At 29.1% G+C, this 14430-nt stretch overlaps 8 protein-coding genes across 8 annotated transcripts; 6 read left to right on the top strand and 2 right to left on the bottom strand.

Moving 5' to 3' along the window:
• On the top strand, window positions 1–4350 carry T552_02706 (hypothetical protein). Its single transcript, XM_018371236.1, has 12 exons — window positions 1–170; window positions 224–588; window positions 636–829; window positions 880–997; window positions 1049–2034; window positions 2079–2208; window positions 2255–2346; window positions 2399–2830; window positions 2871–3448; window positions 3491–3542; window positions 3586–3971; window positions 4018–4350. Exons 1-12 carry the CDS (start codon window positions 47–49, stop codon window positions 4302–4304), a joined length of 3744 nt encoding a protein of 1247 aa, XP_018225035.1. The 5' UTR covers window positions 1–46; the 3' UTR covers window positions 4305–4350.
• Window positions 4351–4356: 6 nt separating this feature from the next.
• T552_02705 (hypothetical protein) lies at window positions 4357–4814 on the bottom strand (the record flags this gene model as incomplete). The annotated part of the gene is made up of 3 exons (XM_018371235.1): window positions 4641–4814; window positions 4538–4596; window positions 4357–4493 (listed from the first exon to the last, which is right to left on the bottom strand). Exons 1-3 carry the CDS (start codon window positions 4784–4786, stop codon window positions 4357–4359), a joined length of 342 nt encoding a protein of 113 aa, XP_018225034.1. The 5' UTR covers window positions 4787–4814.
• A 355-nt stretch (window positions 4815–5169) lies between these two features.
• On the top strand, window positions 5170–6321 carry T552_02704 (hypothetical protein). The gene is made up of 6 exons (XM_018371234.1): window positions 5170–5232; window positions 5288–5418; window positions 5491–5594; window positions 5636–5795; window positions 5842–5971; window positions 6016–6321. Exons 1-6 carry the CDS (start codon window positions 5214–5216, stop codon window positions 6273–6275), a joined length of 804 nt encoding a protein of 267 aa, XP_018225033.1. The 5' UTR covers window positions 5170–5213; the 3' UTR covers window positions 6276–6321.
• Window positions 6322–7143: 822 nt separating this feature from the next.
• On the top strand, window positions 7144–7654 carry T552_02703 (hypothetical protein). Its single transcript, XM_018371233.1, has 2 exons — window positions 7144–7514; window positions 7556–7654. The coding sequence occupies exons 1-2, from the start codon at window positions 7190–7192 to the stop codon at window positions 7606–7608; spliced, it is 378 nt and encodes a 125-aa protein (XP_018225032.1). The 5' UTR covers window positions 7144–7189; the 3' UTR covers window positions 7609–7654.
• A 224-nt stretch (window positions 7655–7878) lies between these two features.
• On the bottom strand, window positions 7879–9386 carry T552_02702 (hypothetical protein). The gene is made up of 7 exons (XM_018371232.1): window positions 9136–9386; window positions 8967–9092; window positions 8701–8920; window positions 8417–8652; window positions 8167–8349; window positions 8040–8121; window positions 7879–7996 (listed from the first exon to the last, which is right to left on the bottom strand). Exons 1-7 carry the CDS (start codon window positions 9338–9340, stop codon window positions 7924–7926), a joined length of 1125 nt encoding a protein of 374 aa, XP_018225031.1. The 5' UTR covers window positions 9341–9386; the 3' UTR covers window positions 7879–7923.
• A 598-nt stretch (window positions 9387–9984) lies between these two features.
• Window positions 9985–11340, top strand: T552_04174 (hypothetical protein; the record flags this gene model as incomplete). The annotated part of the gene is made up of 7 exons (XM_018372225.1): window positions 9985–10012; window positions 10058–10150; window positions 10194–10246; window positions 10296–10390; window positions 10432–10906; window positions 10949–11221; window positions 11269–11340. The coding sequence occupies 7 exons, from the start codon at window positions 9985–9987 to the stop codon at window positions 11338–11340; spliced, it is 1089 nt and encodes a 362-aa protein (XP_018225030.1).
• A 142-nt stretch (window positions 11341–11482) lies between these two features.
• Window positions 11483–12505, top strand: T552_04173 (hypothetical protein; the record flags this gene model as incomplete). The annotated part of the gene is made up of 3 exons (XM_018372224.1): window positions 11483–11722; window positions 11774–11847; window positions 11893–12505. 3 exons carry the CDS (start codon window positions 11483–11485, stop codon window positions 12503–12505), a joined length of 927 nt encoding a protein of 308 aa, XP_018225029.1.
• Window positions 12506–12703: 198 nt separating this feature from the next.
• Window positions 12704–13821, top strand: T552_02700 (hypothetical protein; the record flags this gene model as incomplete). Its single annotated transcript, XM_018371231.1, has 6 exons — window positions 12704–12746; window positions 12792–12934; window positions 12997–13176; window positions 13220–13654; window positions 13699–13749; window positions 13792–13821. 6 exons carry the CDS (start codon window positions 12704–12706, stop codon window positions 13819–13821), a joined length of 882 nt encoding a protein of 293 aa, XP_018225028.1.
• Between the last annotated feature and the right edge of the window lie 609 nt (window positions 13822–14430).

The following is a 14430-nucleotide window of genomic DNA, read 5'->3' as shown; positions in this document are numbered from 1 at the left end:
AAAAAAGATTTCCTGACCATTTCTCCCTGTAATACCCCGTTAACCGATGCATGTTTTTTCATATGTTAGAGCATCGAGAATACGAGTTTTGGTGCGTGGTGAACCGATTGTATTAGAAGGATTAGAAAGAGTGAATCCTATAAATATTAGAAGTTTAGAAAGAAAAAAAGGTAAAAATAACAGTAATTTAAAGGAAAAAAAATAAATTAGAGGATATTTATAGGTATTTTGAAGGAAAATGAGTTGCAAGATGGACAGATAATGTACGAGTTTATGTTGAGGAATGAAGTACATTATGAGTGGATGGAGATGTTTGAGATGAGTCGAAGAATATGGGTAATAATTAGTGTATTTGATGGAGGAAAAGAGGGATGGAAAGAGGGAATTAGAAGGGAAATGAGATGGATTCGAGAGAGATATGGATCGGTGAATGTTATACGTTTTTTAGTGAAAAATTTGGTATCGAAAGAAGATATAGATGGAATTGAGGTTAGAGGGATGAGAGAGGAAGGAGAAATGGAAGAAAATGAATGGAAAGAATTTATTTATGAGATAACATATAGTTTAATTGAAGAAATTGAGAAAATTGTAAGAAAAAGAAGAAAAAAAGAAGAAAGAAATGAATGTGAAAATAGATGATAAAAATACAAGAAAGAAGGAGTATTTTGTCTCCATACGTTGTAAGATTTACGGAAAAGGGTGAAAGAATGGAAGAATATGAAGAAGAAATGGAAAAGATAGAAGGGGGTAATTTATTGAAAGGAAGAAAGATGAAGATATTAGGGGATCTATATTTATTAGCAGGATGTACATTGGAAGCGTTAAAAAAGTATTAAATTTAATTTAATAATATGTAATTTTTATTTAAATGAAAATAAGGTATACGGAATCAGCAATGTTAGCTAAGATGTCTAAAGATTATATATGGCATGGATCGGCATTGGAAGGGATTGGAGTATGTTTGGTAGTTTTATCATTTCTTCAGATTGAATATCAGGTATGAATATTTAGTGGAAGGGATTAAAAAGAAGAATTAAGATTAAAAAAGATACCAATTACGACATTACCGTCATCACCGCCTCAATTGGATAAAATAGGGTCTATGAAGATGATGACATTTAAGGAGATTGATTTAAATGTTTCAAAGCCTCATGTTTTGGATTTTCTTTTGGATTTGCATATGAATGTGATTGATTTATATCAAAAATCGTATAATTGTTCTAATGAAAGGGTTCCGACATTGTGTTTTTCAGAAAGTGTGCTTCGTTTTGGTAAATTATTATCTCTTGTGCATTTGGCAGGTGGATGGAATCATATAGCGTTAAGAAGTATTATTTATGATGAATTTTATCTTATTCCTAAAACACATGTTTCTGGTTATCCTCCAAAAGCAGATATTGCCTCATGGTCAATGCGTGCATATACACCATATCTAAGTGAATTGGATGTAATTGATAAATGTAGAATATATGGAGGTCTTGCAAGTATTTTGGGTATGATAGGTTTTAGAAGAGCAAGAGCTATGTTTTTACGAGAAATTATATCTACACTTACGTCTGTATTGATTAGTTCTAAGGTTGATGGCATTACAGATGATACTGTACGTTTAATTGCTCAAATTGCTTTATCAAACTATTCTATATCTCCAAAACATTCAAATATGCAAAATTCTAGTTTTTTAATACATAATCTTCTTGATGATCTATGTGATTGTTATGGCATTTTAAGAATGGATGAAAGATGTAAAAGTAGGTCTCAGGTGGAATTGTTAGAGAAATATGGATGGCCTTCTTTGAAAATTACTATATTGAAAGAATGTATTTCGTTTTGTGAAGCATTGCCTGATTTTTCTGGAGTATTGAATTTTACTACTAAAATACTTAGTATTGCATCTATTTATCTTTCACGAGATAATCAAATTCGTCTTGCATCTAACATTCCTCGTATTATTTTAGCTGTTAGAAGCCTTGGATTGGATGAACTTGAAGCAGATTATTGGGATCGTGATATTGTACAATCTATTGAATTTATACCGTATGATAATGTTTTATATTGATTTCTTATTCATTTATTTCTAGTGGTTCTTCTAAATTTACACCAATTCTTCATTCCAGCTCAGAATTGAATACTGTTGATAAGGATGATAATCATTCAAAAGATCCATTTATATATAATCCTTTTATTAAAAAGAGCAATGTTCCTGTTAAGGTGAATATAATAAATAGTTTGATTATATTGCTAATTTTATATTTAGCATCTATTAGTTGAAGGAGATGTTGCTGAGTTTAAAATAGTTTTGCATAATCCACTTTCATTTGAATTGGAATGTGTTGATATTTCATTGTTGTAAGTGTTTTTTTTAAATTGTTTCTATTAGTATTAATTTATTACTTCTAAGTACAGAGGGTGTTGAATTTGAATCCCAATCAACATCAGTAGTTATTGGTCCTCAAAGAATACATGTTGTTAGATTATTTGGCTGTCCCAAAAAGCCTGGAGAGTTCGTTGTTAAGGGATGTAGAATTCATCTTTCAGGGTGTAAAGATGATATATTTTTGGTAAATAGAGGACTTTCTTCTGTAGAACATGAGCAGTTATTTTTAAATGTTTTTTTTGAAGGAAAAATCAAATCCATGGGTCTTAATGTTTATTCTGCTATAAAATCATCTATTATGTCATCAAAGAATGAAGAAATTCCTCTGAAAAATATAATATCATCTATACCTATGACGATAGAGGAGAGTTTTGAAGTTTTGCCTGCTCAGCCTACTTTAATAGTAACCAGAACGTCTCTTGTAAATGGATCTATCATGTTATTAGAAGGAGAACGGTAAGTTTAATTGTTTTAATAATATCAATTGAAATTGTAGGTGTACTTTTACAATAACTATAAAAAATGTTTCTCATATTACTATTAATTTTCTTCTTGTTTCTTTTGTAGATTCAACAATTAATCCTTTGAAAGATGCTTTAGCTTCTAAAAATATTTCAAGAGAAGAAATATATGAATTGGAGTTGTTTCTTCATGAGAGACAAGCCTTTATATGGAATAAAAAAGCATCTCATTTTTCTTTGAAACCAGATTGTGAAGAAGTTTTGGAGATTGAAATTTTGGGAAAGAGGGGTCTTACTGATGGCAAGATTCAAATAGATTACGGAAAGGTTGATGATAATTCTTCTCATGGACGGTTTTATACTCGACGTGTTGTTGTTCCTGTCATTGTTACAGTAAACGCCTCTCTAGAGCTTGTAAATTGTGATATCATTAACTATGTTAATGATAATAAAGAGAGGGAAAATATTTCTGATATTTCTGAAGAAATGGGTAGTTTATTTCAATATGCAGAAACACGTGGACATGAAGGAGTAGAATATTGTCTAGGGCTTTTGGATTTTCGAAATATTTGGCCTAAACCATTATGCGTTTATCTTAATGTTCAAAATGAGGGTAATTCTTCTTTTATATTGATTTTTGTTTACCCTTAAATAGGTGATGAACTCTTAAAAATTGAAAAACTTATTTATCCAGGAGAAACAAATAGGTAATTTTATCATATTTATGTATAATTTTAATATTTATTTAAGGCTTATTTTTCCATTGAAGAGAATGTATATTTCTAGAGAAAATTCTCAAAAACCTATTCCAACTGCTTCTGCTCGTCAATTTGTTGTTTCTAATACAAAAAAGGATTTTGAAGTAAATGATTATCAACAAAGAGAATCATTTTGGCTACGTGAAGCATTATTTAAGATCATTAATGGAACATGGACGCAACCAGGAACCGATAGGAAAGGTGTTGTTGAATTACGTGGTTTACGTATGACGCCGAAAATGGTTTATTCTTTAAAAGTGGAAGATATTAGTGTTCTTCTTGAAATATCTGGTACTGTTAAAAAAATCCAACGATTTACATGGCTTGTAAAATTATATGAATTTGTCACTTTTACATTGAAGATTATTAATAGAAAAGGTACATATTAGATCATTTTTATTATTTATTTTAATCGTTTTTAAAGAATATCCTATAAAAACTCTTGTTCGAATTCAACCCTCTTTACGCTATCAAAATCAGACATTTGTAGATTTGTCCCGATGCATTGCTTTTAATGGTGTAATGCAGACAGTACTTCCACTTATTGAATCTCAACAATTTCACGAAGAAAAATATACAGCTGTTTTTATGAATCGGGGTGAATATGAAATTATGGCATCTATACAAGAACTTTGTGGTCCTGATAAAGGGCGTATGCATGTTTCTAGGGATCATCTTATCGTAAAATGCGTAGATGATATAGAATTGTAGTCTTAATGCAAAATTGAAATTTTCTATACTTGACATTTACTTGACTATCCATTTAAAATTCTGCATTGTCCTTCATAAATATATTCGAATAAATTATAATTGTAATATATATTAAAAGGCCTCCCGATATACTCATAATAGTTGCATGTCTAACAATAAGACCTACATGCTCAAGTGTTATAGGCAATGCTTTTTTAATTCAATTTTAATCATATAATAAATAAAAAATATACCAATTCCAGAAACAATTAAAATTCCTGTAATAAATCGTCCAATATTTTCAACCCCATTTCTATCCTATTGTTATTATATACATATAATTTCCTTTTTTTTTACCCAAGCGAATCATTAATAAAATCATGTATATCTGACATTCTACTACATATTGCATTGGGTAAAGGCGCAAGTATGTATATAATAACTGTTTTTTTTAGTACCTCTTTTACTTCCTGTTTCACCGAGTATATTCGATGAAAACTCATTTACCAGAAGATAAAGGAAGCCAGTTAGAAAATAATGCGCATGAAAGAATTGATGATAAGAAACCAATAGACAATAAAATACTTAATAAAATCTTATCATATTTTAATCTTAAAAATTTTTTATAAAAAACTTACAATTCTAATCTTTTATTAAACAAATATTAATAGATTATTTACTTACATATGTATATGGTTCATATTTCTATATATTTCTCTCAATATATTGGCTCGAAAGGACTTTATATGTTTGTTCAAGTGGTGGTTGAGGTGGTGGGATCGACGGTGATATTTCCATGACAACTGTTTCCTCGGTAACGGTAAAAATATGGGTTAGGGTTATCAACGTAATAAAATTTTAAGTCAGAAAAAGACATATTTTTAGAGTATTTTAGAGGGTCTTAACTAAAGAATTGAGTCTTATTAAGCTATGTTTCGTAATCAGTATGGTTTGTTACCTAGGAATTGTTTTTTTTTTGAGAAAAAATGATTAATTTTTGGTAGATAATGATGCAACAACATGGTCGCCTCAAGGACGACTTTACCAGGTAGAATATGCTATGGAAGCAGTGAAACAAGGCTCAGTTGCAGTTGGCGTTGTTAGTAAAACCCATGCGGTTCTTTGTGCGCTGAAGGTAGAGCTTGAAGCTTTATTTTTGGATTTTTTTTTGTAGAAAAATGAAGAAAAATGTTAATAATAAGGGTAGAGGAATCCGGAGGATTTGGGGAGTTATCAGAAGAAAATAATTGAGATTGATGATCATTTGGGATTGGCACTTGCGGGACTTACATCGGATGGGCGTATGCTTAGGTAGGATAAGGTTTTTTATAAAAAGTAATTAATGAAGAAAGTAATTTTATGAGGCAACAAGCTATTGCTTCACGGATAATATATAATAGAAAGATATCATTGGCACGAGTTATGTCATCTATTGCAAGCAAGGCGCAGATCAATACTCAACAATATGGAAGACGTCCTTTTGGTGTAGGTTTTTTAGTGATTGGATATGATGTTGATGAAATTTTTGATGTTATTTGCTTAATTCTTATTTTTATAGGATATGGGACCACATTTATTTGAGTTTTTACCATCTGGGTCTGTTTTGGAATATACGGGTACGAGTATTGGTGCACGTTCTCAGTCAGCAAGGACGTATTTAGAATCTTCTTGTGATTCATTTCAGGATGGTATATATGTGTATTTTTTTTGGATATTATTAATGATTTGTTAGCAACATTAGATGAATTGATTCTTCATGGTCTTCGTGCATTGCGAGATTCTTTGGCACAAGATAAAGAATTGACTCCATTAAATACATCTATTGGTGTAGTTGGAAAAGATCATCCATTTAAATTGATAGAAAACGATGATGTTGTCGAATGGCTTTCTAAATTAGGAGAAGTATCGCTTTCTGCTTATAGGCGATCTCGAAGAGCTGCTGCAGATAGTGCATCAGCTGCACCAGCAGAGGATACTATGGAAATGGATTGAGGATAATATGAGAGATAGATAGTATTGAGGATGTTTGAGAAGGCAATTGGTTTTTTAATTATTTGATAAATTTGAACTTTATGTTTTTTTACTTAGAAAAGGCATCTATTAAAAATATTGGGTTTATCGAGATGATCATTATTAAGTTATACATGAACAAAATGTTTAGTTAGATGTTTTCATATTTTTTTAAGTTTTAAGGATCTTCTTTTTATGTTAATGAGTATAAAACTATCCGTTTGAAAGAAAAATATATTTGTTTTTGAATGGCATGGTTTATGCTAATAAAAAATATTTATGTTCAATATCTTTATTTCTTTAGGTCATTCGCTAATTTACCATATATAAATATATATATTATTTTTTCATTTTCATTTATAAAATCTTCAAGGCATGATTTAAAACATTATAATTTAGTTATTCATAAGCTTTATATTTATTACAAGTTAAATGTTTTCTTTTATATAATTCTTTCTAAAATCTTATTTTTATACGTTTTATCTATCTCTCTAGATTTAGGAAAAAAATATACAAAATATTTCTTAAAATTACAAATGATTAAATCATAATTGCTCATATTATACAACATAAATACCAATCTATATATTAATTTTTAATTCAACCAAACCCCACCTCCACCTCATTTTTATCTAAATTATTTAAAATATTTTAGAATTTTAAAAAAATATATATAAAAATATTCTTATAAATATATTTGTTTCTGTTTCCCTTATATATTTTCTTTTTATTAATATTTATCCTGTTAGACTTTATATATTTCTTATGATATGTGCGTCGTATTCGTCTCATTTGCTTATTTTTAATACGTTGTTCTTTTAATATTAAAGTATTCCTATTAAAACCTTATTATTATTTGGTATCTGTCTTATTGTTCCATATTTTTGATATGAATTATGGTTTCTTCATCTCATTCATTATTGGATACAGTTGATATTGGAGGGTTAGAAAAGCCTTTTAAAAACCCACATTTTAAGAGGAATCCAAAAAGAAATAAGACTCTTCGTCAAGTCATGATGCATGAAGCTGTACTTCATACAGGGATGTCTCCTCTACCACCAGATGTACCGACATATAGTAATATTGAAGCATCACCAAGTCTTTTTCCCTGCTCTAAATGGTGTGATATTACGGGTTTGCAGGGTTTATATACAGATCCTAAGACTGGATTGAGATTTCATAATAAAGAGGTTTTTTCTATAATTAAGAATATGACACAAGGTAAGTGAACGAAGGAGATATATATATTAATTAGATTCTAGGTGTTGAACAACAATTTTTACAATTACGTGGTTCTCATGTGATGCTGCGTTAAAAAAAGGCATTTTCCATATTATTTTATAATATTAATGGTAATTGAGTAGAAATAGTTGTATAGTGAATTAGTAATAGATACTCGAATGCTTGTAATTTATATTTATATTTTTTGTTGAATTATTTTTTAGATTAACTTTATAATGAGTTAATATATTGTGAGAATCTTTTCAAAAAATATTTTAAAGTTATTAAGTAATTGTTGATTTAAAACTATAATTTTGATTAGTAATTGTATAATAGAATTATTTATTGACTACTATAATTGATGATTTATTGATGAAGAGATTTTTTCACTTAAGTTTATTTATTGGGATTAGAGTATTGTATCTTCAGAATCATAATGTTCTCGAATTAGTCTTGCCAGATATGATGGTGGATGACCACCTCTATCTTATATTAGTAGGTTTTTATAAATAAAATAATTATAACAAGTTTGTAATATATAAGTCAATCATGGATGGTGGAATATAGTCATGACAAGCATTAATCATATCTACTGAACCCATTAAATCTATTAAGAATATTAAACAATTCCTAAATATTTTATGAAAGTTACCTTCATCGAATGGTATAACGTGACTTGGTGAAGATAAAGCAATTAATGAATCAGGATTATGTGGATATACAGGACTGAACTTGTATATACCAGCACATATAATAACAGGTGTAGAATGATGTTTAGCTGCTGCTGCTAGATTTTTGGCACCTGCTGAGACTAATACACCTCCATTTGCAAAAACTATATTTATTAGTAACAAAAAAATATAAAAAGATATATTATAAGAATTAATAAACACTGAACTAACCTGTATGACTACCAAGTATAACTTTATTAACTCGACTCATCAATGCAAAAACTGCTGCATCGGGTATAAGAATTGTATCAATTCCTTCATTTGCTAAAGTAACAGTTAATGTATGAGAAGATACATGATCATTAGGATATGATTCTGCTAAAATAACTGTAAATTTTCTTTTTTTTGCTGCTGCACGTAAAAAAGTTTCAATGGTTTTTGATGCACCATATGTCATAATTATTTCACTAATATTTATTTAATGATTTTTTCCCATTTTTATCGAAATAATTTACTTAGAATGAATATGATCCATTGCTTGTGCTGCAATATCACTATGTGTTTTCTCAAGTTCGTCAATAATATCTTGGATTCCTTGAATAAAAATAGGCCTCAAATCCACATTTATTCGATTTGTAAATTTCTGTGACACATTAGGCTCATAATCACTCGGTTTTCCAAGCAGATTCAGCATAGATGAATATATAGGACTCGATGTAATTCTTTCTAGATTTCCTACAGATTTTTTCAAAAAATACCATATTAATCTTCTGATCTCTACCTTCAATACTTGATTTAATTAATTGTTCGTCTGATGGTTTCTCTAGCTCTGTTTCATCTGTTGCATTATTAAATTCTTCTCGTATAAGGAATAACACTCTGCGGACAATATTTCCACTAACAAATTCTAAAACACTTAGAAATATACTGTGTTTCCTACAATATAATACCTTTTGGCTGTGCTTCAATCAATTTAGAGCCTAATTTCTGAAGCTGACTGATAAGCTGGTTAACGTCGGTCCATCGGGCTGTTGAAACTACTTGTCGTAATAGTAACGCTGTTTCTACAGCTACCTGAAATCCTGTCATGATTCTACTCCGTTTTAACCGGAAAGCAAGTGATTCAATAGTAATATTAGGATCTTGTGACGGCATTTGAATTTAGTATTTGGTTTTTTTTAAGAAATTGGTGGTGCTTTTGATCTCGGCATTTGTTTTTTAGCTTGTAAAATATTTTGAAAGGGCTTAATTTATACGGGTTATATAGGAAAAGCAAGTATATAAGTGGAGAAAGTAGCTTTTGTATTGGGAACCGTTCATATTAGTTTTTGAGAGGGTTTTTATAGTGGATAAATATTTTGAATAAGAACGGATTATTTTCTTTGATAAACCTTGGTTATTTTTTCTAATAGATTGTTTGACTGAGTTATTTATATATTAATTGTTTTTCTTCTTGAAAAGTGTTAAGTGACTTGAGGATTTGTCAATATTCCAAGGTAATTATGAAAAAAAGAGTATATGGGACATTGGCTATGTTTTTATTGGGAAATATATATTTGGTATTAAATATATATTGTCTATTTGCTGAGAGTTTTGTTTTTTTTTGATAATCATATTTGGTTTTTATGAATATGTATATATATGTATATATATATATATATATATATTGCAAGAAATACATATCTGGATATCATCAAGCAGAATTCTGTTTAAAGTGTTATTGATACTGATGGGTATTAGAAGTTTAGAAAGATATTGAATAGAATTTCTTTTATTGAAATTGTGTTTGGTATAAAATTATGAAACAAACTATTGTTATTATAGGAGGTAAAGAAAGATGAATAAAATCTTTTTATTTTTTAAGAAATATAGGTGGAATTATTGGATCAACTACGGCTTATTATCTTACACGTCATTCTAAATATGATTCTTCCAAGATGTCGATTATACTTATTGAAGGAACAGGTATATTTTGAATTTTTTTAAAAGAATGCTTTAATTTTGTTAGGTATTGCTTCTGGAGCATCTGGAAAAGCAGGTGGATTATTAGCTTTGGATTGGGTATGAATGAATGATTTACAATTGTTTTTTTATGCTAAAAATATTATAGCATGGACAAGAAACAGCATCATTGGCTAAGCTTTCTTATGAATTACATGAAACTCTTGCTAGGGAGCATGATGGAGAAAATAAATGGGGATATAGGTTTTTATTTTGCAAAGATAATGTTGTATTAATGTTGTTAGAAAGTTGGATACTTTACAAATTTCATCTTCTTCTCGCCCTAAGAGATTAGCAAAGCTCCCTGTAACTTTGGATTGGATTGATTCTGAGAAAATTGAGCGAGTATCTGTCTTAGGTACAACATTTACTACAGCACAAGTTCATCCGTATCATTTTACAAATACCATTTTTTCTTTAGCTCAAGAGAAAGGTGTAAGACTGATTTTAGGCACTGTTCTTCCATTGGATGATATAAAAACTGTTCGTTATATCCCTAAAGGTGAATCTTTTGTACAAACAATTTCCGCGGATTATGTACTTATTACTGCGGGACCATGGACAGGTCAGATATATCCTAGTATTCCTATTTCTGGTTTTCGTGCTCATAGCATTGTTGTTACAATTGATAAACCTTTATCTGCACATGCATTATTTACACATATGAAATTGGAAAATGGGCGGTTTGTGAGTCCTGAAATTTATGCCAGAAAACATGAGGTAGGTTTTCTTTTTCTTTATATGATTATTTAGACAATTTAGCTTTATATTTGTGGAGAATCAGATAATGAGCCTTTACCCTCTACAACAGAGGATGTACAAGTTAAAGATAGTTCTTGTGAGGAATTGAAAAAGTGGGGAGATGAATTAAGTAAGTTTATTAAAAACGGTCATGTTAAGACAAAGCAAGCATGTTATTTGCCTGCTTGTACTTCCCATATTAATGGGCCTTTAATTGGTAAAGTTAAAGACGGTCTTTATGTTGGTTCAGGTCATGGATGTTGGGGAATTTGTAATGGACCTGGTACAGGAAAAGTTATCTTTCCCCATTATATTTTAAGATAAATAACTTTATTTTTTAGGTTTTATCAGAAATACTTTTGGATGGTGAGGCCACCAGTATTAATATAAGAAAGTTAAATTTTCTTTTTTAAAAAACATGAAGCTTAATTTAAACATATTCATATGTGTATAAACGGTTTATAGGCAATGCTTTATTCGATCTATACTATTTAAAAAGTATATAAGTCTTGTATTTTTGATATCGATCTCTAGATCGATGCACATCGCTCGTGCATGTCAGAGTACGAACATTCAACTCAGGCTACTGTCTGGACTTTTACAGCTGATAAGCTTCAGGAATTAAGAGCTTCTATTACAGCAGAAGCATGTGAGAGGATTCGGCAGCAGTTGGAGCAAGATGAAGTAAATACTGTTTCATTTTTAAGCCCTGATGAAGAATGGGCTCTTGTTAGTTATTATGCAACACAAATGGAAGGGTTAAGTGCATATTTTGAATTTTCATCCTATGTCAAGGTAAATTTAACATTGTATTTTTTGTATAAAAGTATAAATACATATTTTTAGGCAACGGCAGTAACATATTTGAAGAGGTTTTATCTTCGTCATTCTGTTATGGATCACCATCCAAAGCTGATTATGTATGAGTTTTAGTATGTTTAGAAAGGATTAATGTAAAATATTAGGTTAACTTGTCTTTTTTTGGCGACTAAAACATGTGATCATTATATTTCTTTGGATCAGTTCGTACGTTCTATTCCGAAGGTGACATCAATGGTTATCTTGGAAAATGAGTTTCTTGTATGTCGTGCTTTATCCTGGGATTTTTATGTTTGGCATGCGTATAGACCATTACATGGATTTGTCTTAGATATGCAAGTAGTGTTACCAGAACATATTGTAACAGTATTTGGGAAGCTTCACGATGATGCAAAAATTCTTATCTCCAAGACATTATGGACAGATCTTCAGTTTCTTTACAGCCCAAGTCGTATTGCGCTGGGATGTTTGATGGCTGTAGGTAGTGAAATAGTTCAAACCTATTTACAAAGAAAAGGAATGGAAGATTTATTAAAGACTATTCAAGTGATTTCAGAAGAAATTATTATAAAAGGAAAGACTGTATTAGATATGGAAGAAGTTAAAGAAATTGATCGACGATTGTTTTATTGTTCTGACAAAATAAAAAAGAGTCGTGCTTTGTATGCTAAGCGACAGGCAGAAGAAGAAGAATGGACAACGAAAAAACAAGTACATATTGTTTCAAACGATGTTGATGATGGGACCCATTTAATGTAAAAAATATGTATTATTTTATAAGGCTTTGTATATATATTTATATATCGGCTTTAGAAAACGCTGCAACTTTCTTTCTATAATTAATATTTAAAATTAGGGACTAATAATATTATTCTATTTCTTTCTTTTTTGTCTTGTAAAATACAATAATTATTTATAAATCTTTATCTCGATAATCTATGTTCCTAATTTCATGGGATGCGTTTTAAGACAGGTATTTCAAATATCTCAACATTTATACGTGAGTTTTTCCTCCCTTAAATTATGTTGTATTTATTTAAATTAGGCCTTGTTCAGTCTCTTGAAAGAATAGGAAAAATTTGTTGGTTAAAGCTTACACCGGAAACAGTTCATTTTATTGTAGTGCCAGATCATACAGGCACACAAGTATGGGCGTATGAAATTATAAATAAAAGTATATTTCTAATAGTTTTAGTATTTTAGAGGCAATTGTTATGGGTTTGATAATAATATTGTTAAAATCAAGATAGGTAACGTCTATATTTCGAGATTATCATATACAGTCGAATTCGGATAATATAATTAATCTTGAGATTCCAGTTGATAATTTACATAAGGCTCTTAAATCTTCAGTCAATGCATCAGAAATTGTTTTAAGATTGACAAAACAAGATCATTTTCCAATGCTTTCTTGTTCTATTTCTCTTTTAGTATGAAGAGATGAAAAATGATATTTTTAATAACTATATTTAGGGAAGATCGGGTGGTATGAGTGCAGTAACACATAATATTCATGTTAGAGTTTTATCACCTTTAGTTCAGTTATCTGAACCAGTTGTTCCAGAACCGGATTGTCATATAATATTACCACCTCTTTCTCAATTGCGCTATATATCAGAAAGATTTAGAGCAATCAGTAATAAAATTATTCTTAAGGCGAATATGTCAGGCGAATTTCAAATTGGTGTTGTATCTGATTCGTGTAAAATTGAAACAAAATTTAAAGACTTAATTAATCCTGAATTGGACCCTAATACAGTGAAAGATATTTCTAAACATCCAAGTCAAACTAGAGATAAAAAATCTTTTGTGACGATGAAGGTTGATGCTAAGGATTGGCTTAATCTTTTGCAAGTCCATATTGTTGCTAAAAGAGTTATTGCATGTTTTTGCGAAGGGAATGCTTTGGTAAATAAATATATATTTAGATTAATATATATTGACAATGAAAGGTTCTTTATGTATATATCATGGAACCAGAAGATGAAAACTCTGCTGTTTTGGTGAGTTTTAAAATTATAATTGATTTTAATTAATAAATAAAGACGTATTATATTAGTACTTATATTGAATAAATCTAAGAGAATATTATTTTTTATTAAGATTACTTATTATTATAAAATTGGTTGATTTTGTTGTATTATTTCTGCTCGCTGCATTAAACTTTGTATAAATATTTAATATAATTAATATATTTATCTAATTTCCTGATATTAAGATAATCTAATTTTTCATTTGTTTTTAATTCTATTAATTTTTTCATAATTTTTAGAAATTTTGGTCAAATCTTTTTAATTTAAGTATAATATTTATGATATTTTGATAATATTGTATTGATGTTTTTGTTAGAATTATAATAAAATGATTGTTTTTTTTAATTAAATTCTTTAAGATTCATTATTTGCATTCTTTTTCGAAGCGTATTAAATTTATTGATATAATATTTATATTTAAGGATATAAAGTTAACACTTTTATAAAAATACATGTAATTTATTTGTTTTATGACATTATTCTATTTTTTATATATATTTCGACCTTTAAAAATAAGCTTTGGCTTTTGTTTAACAATTGATGTTTTATATCAAAAAATAGATTTAGCTCAGTAAAATATTTTTCCTTTTGAATATGTAATTGCAAAAATATTTTTATTTTTTAGTGGTTTTTTGGTTGAATTGATTTTCT

This window comes from Pneumocystis carinii (genome assembly GCF_001477545.1).
Source record: "Pneumocystis carinii B80 chromosome Unknown supercont1.12, whole genome shotgun sequence".
NCBI classification, from domain to species: domain Eukaryota; kingdom Fungi; phylum Ascomycota; class Pneumocystomycetes; order Pneumocystales; family Pneumocystaceae; genus Pneumocystis; species Pneumocystis carinii.
The sequence above is the reverse complement of the archived record's forward strand: the minus strand, read 5'-3'. Positions and strand labels throughout refer to the sequence as shown.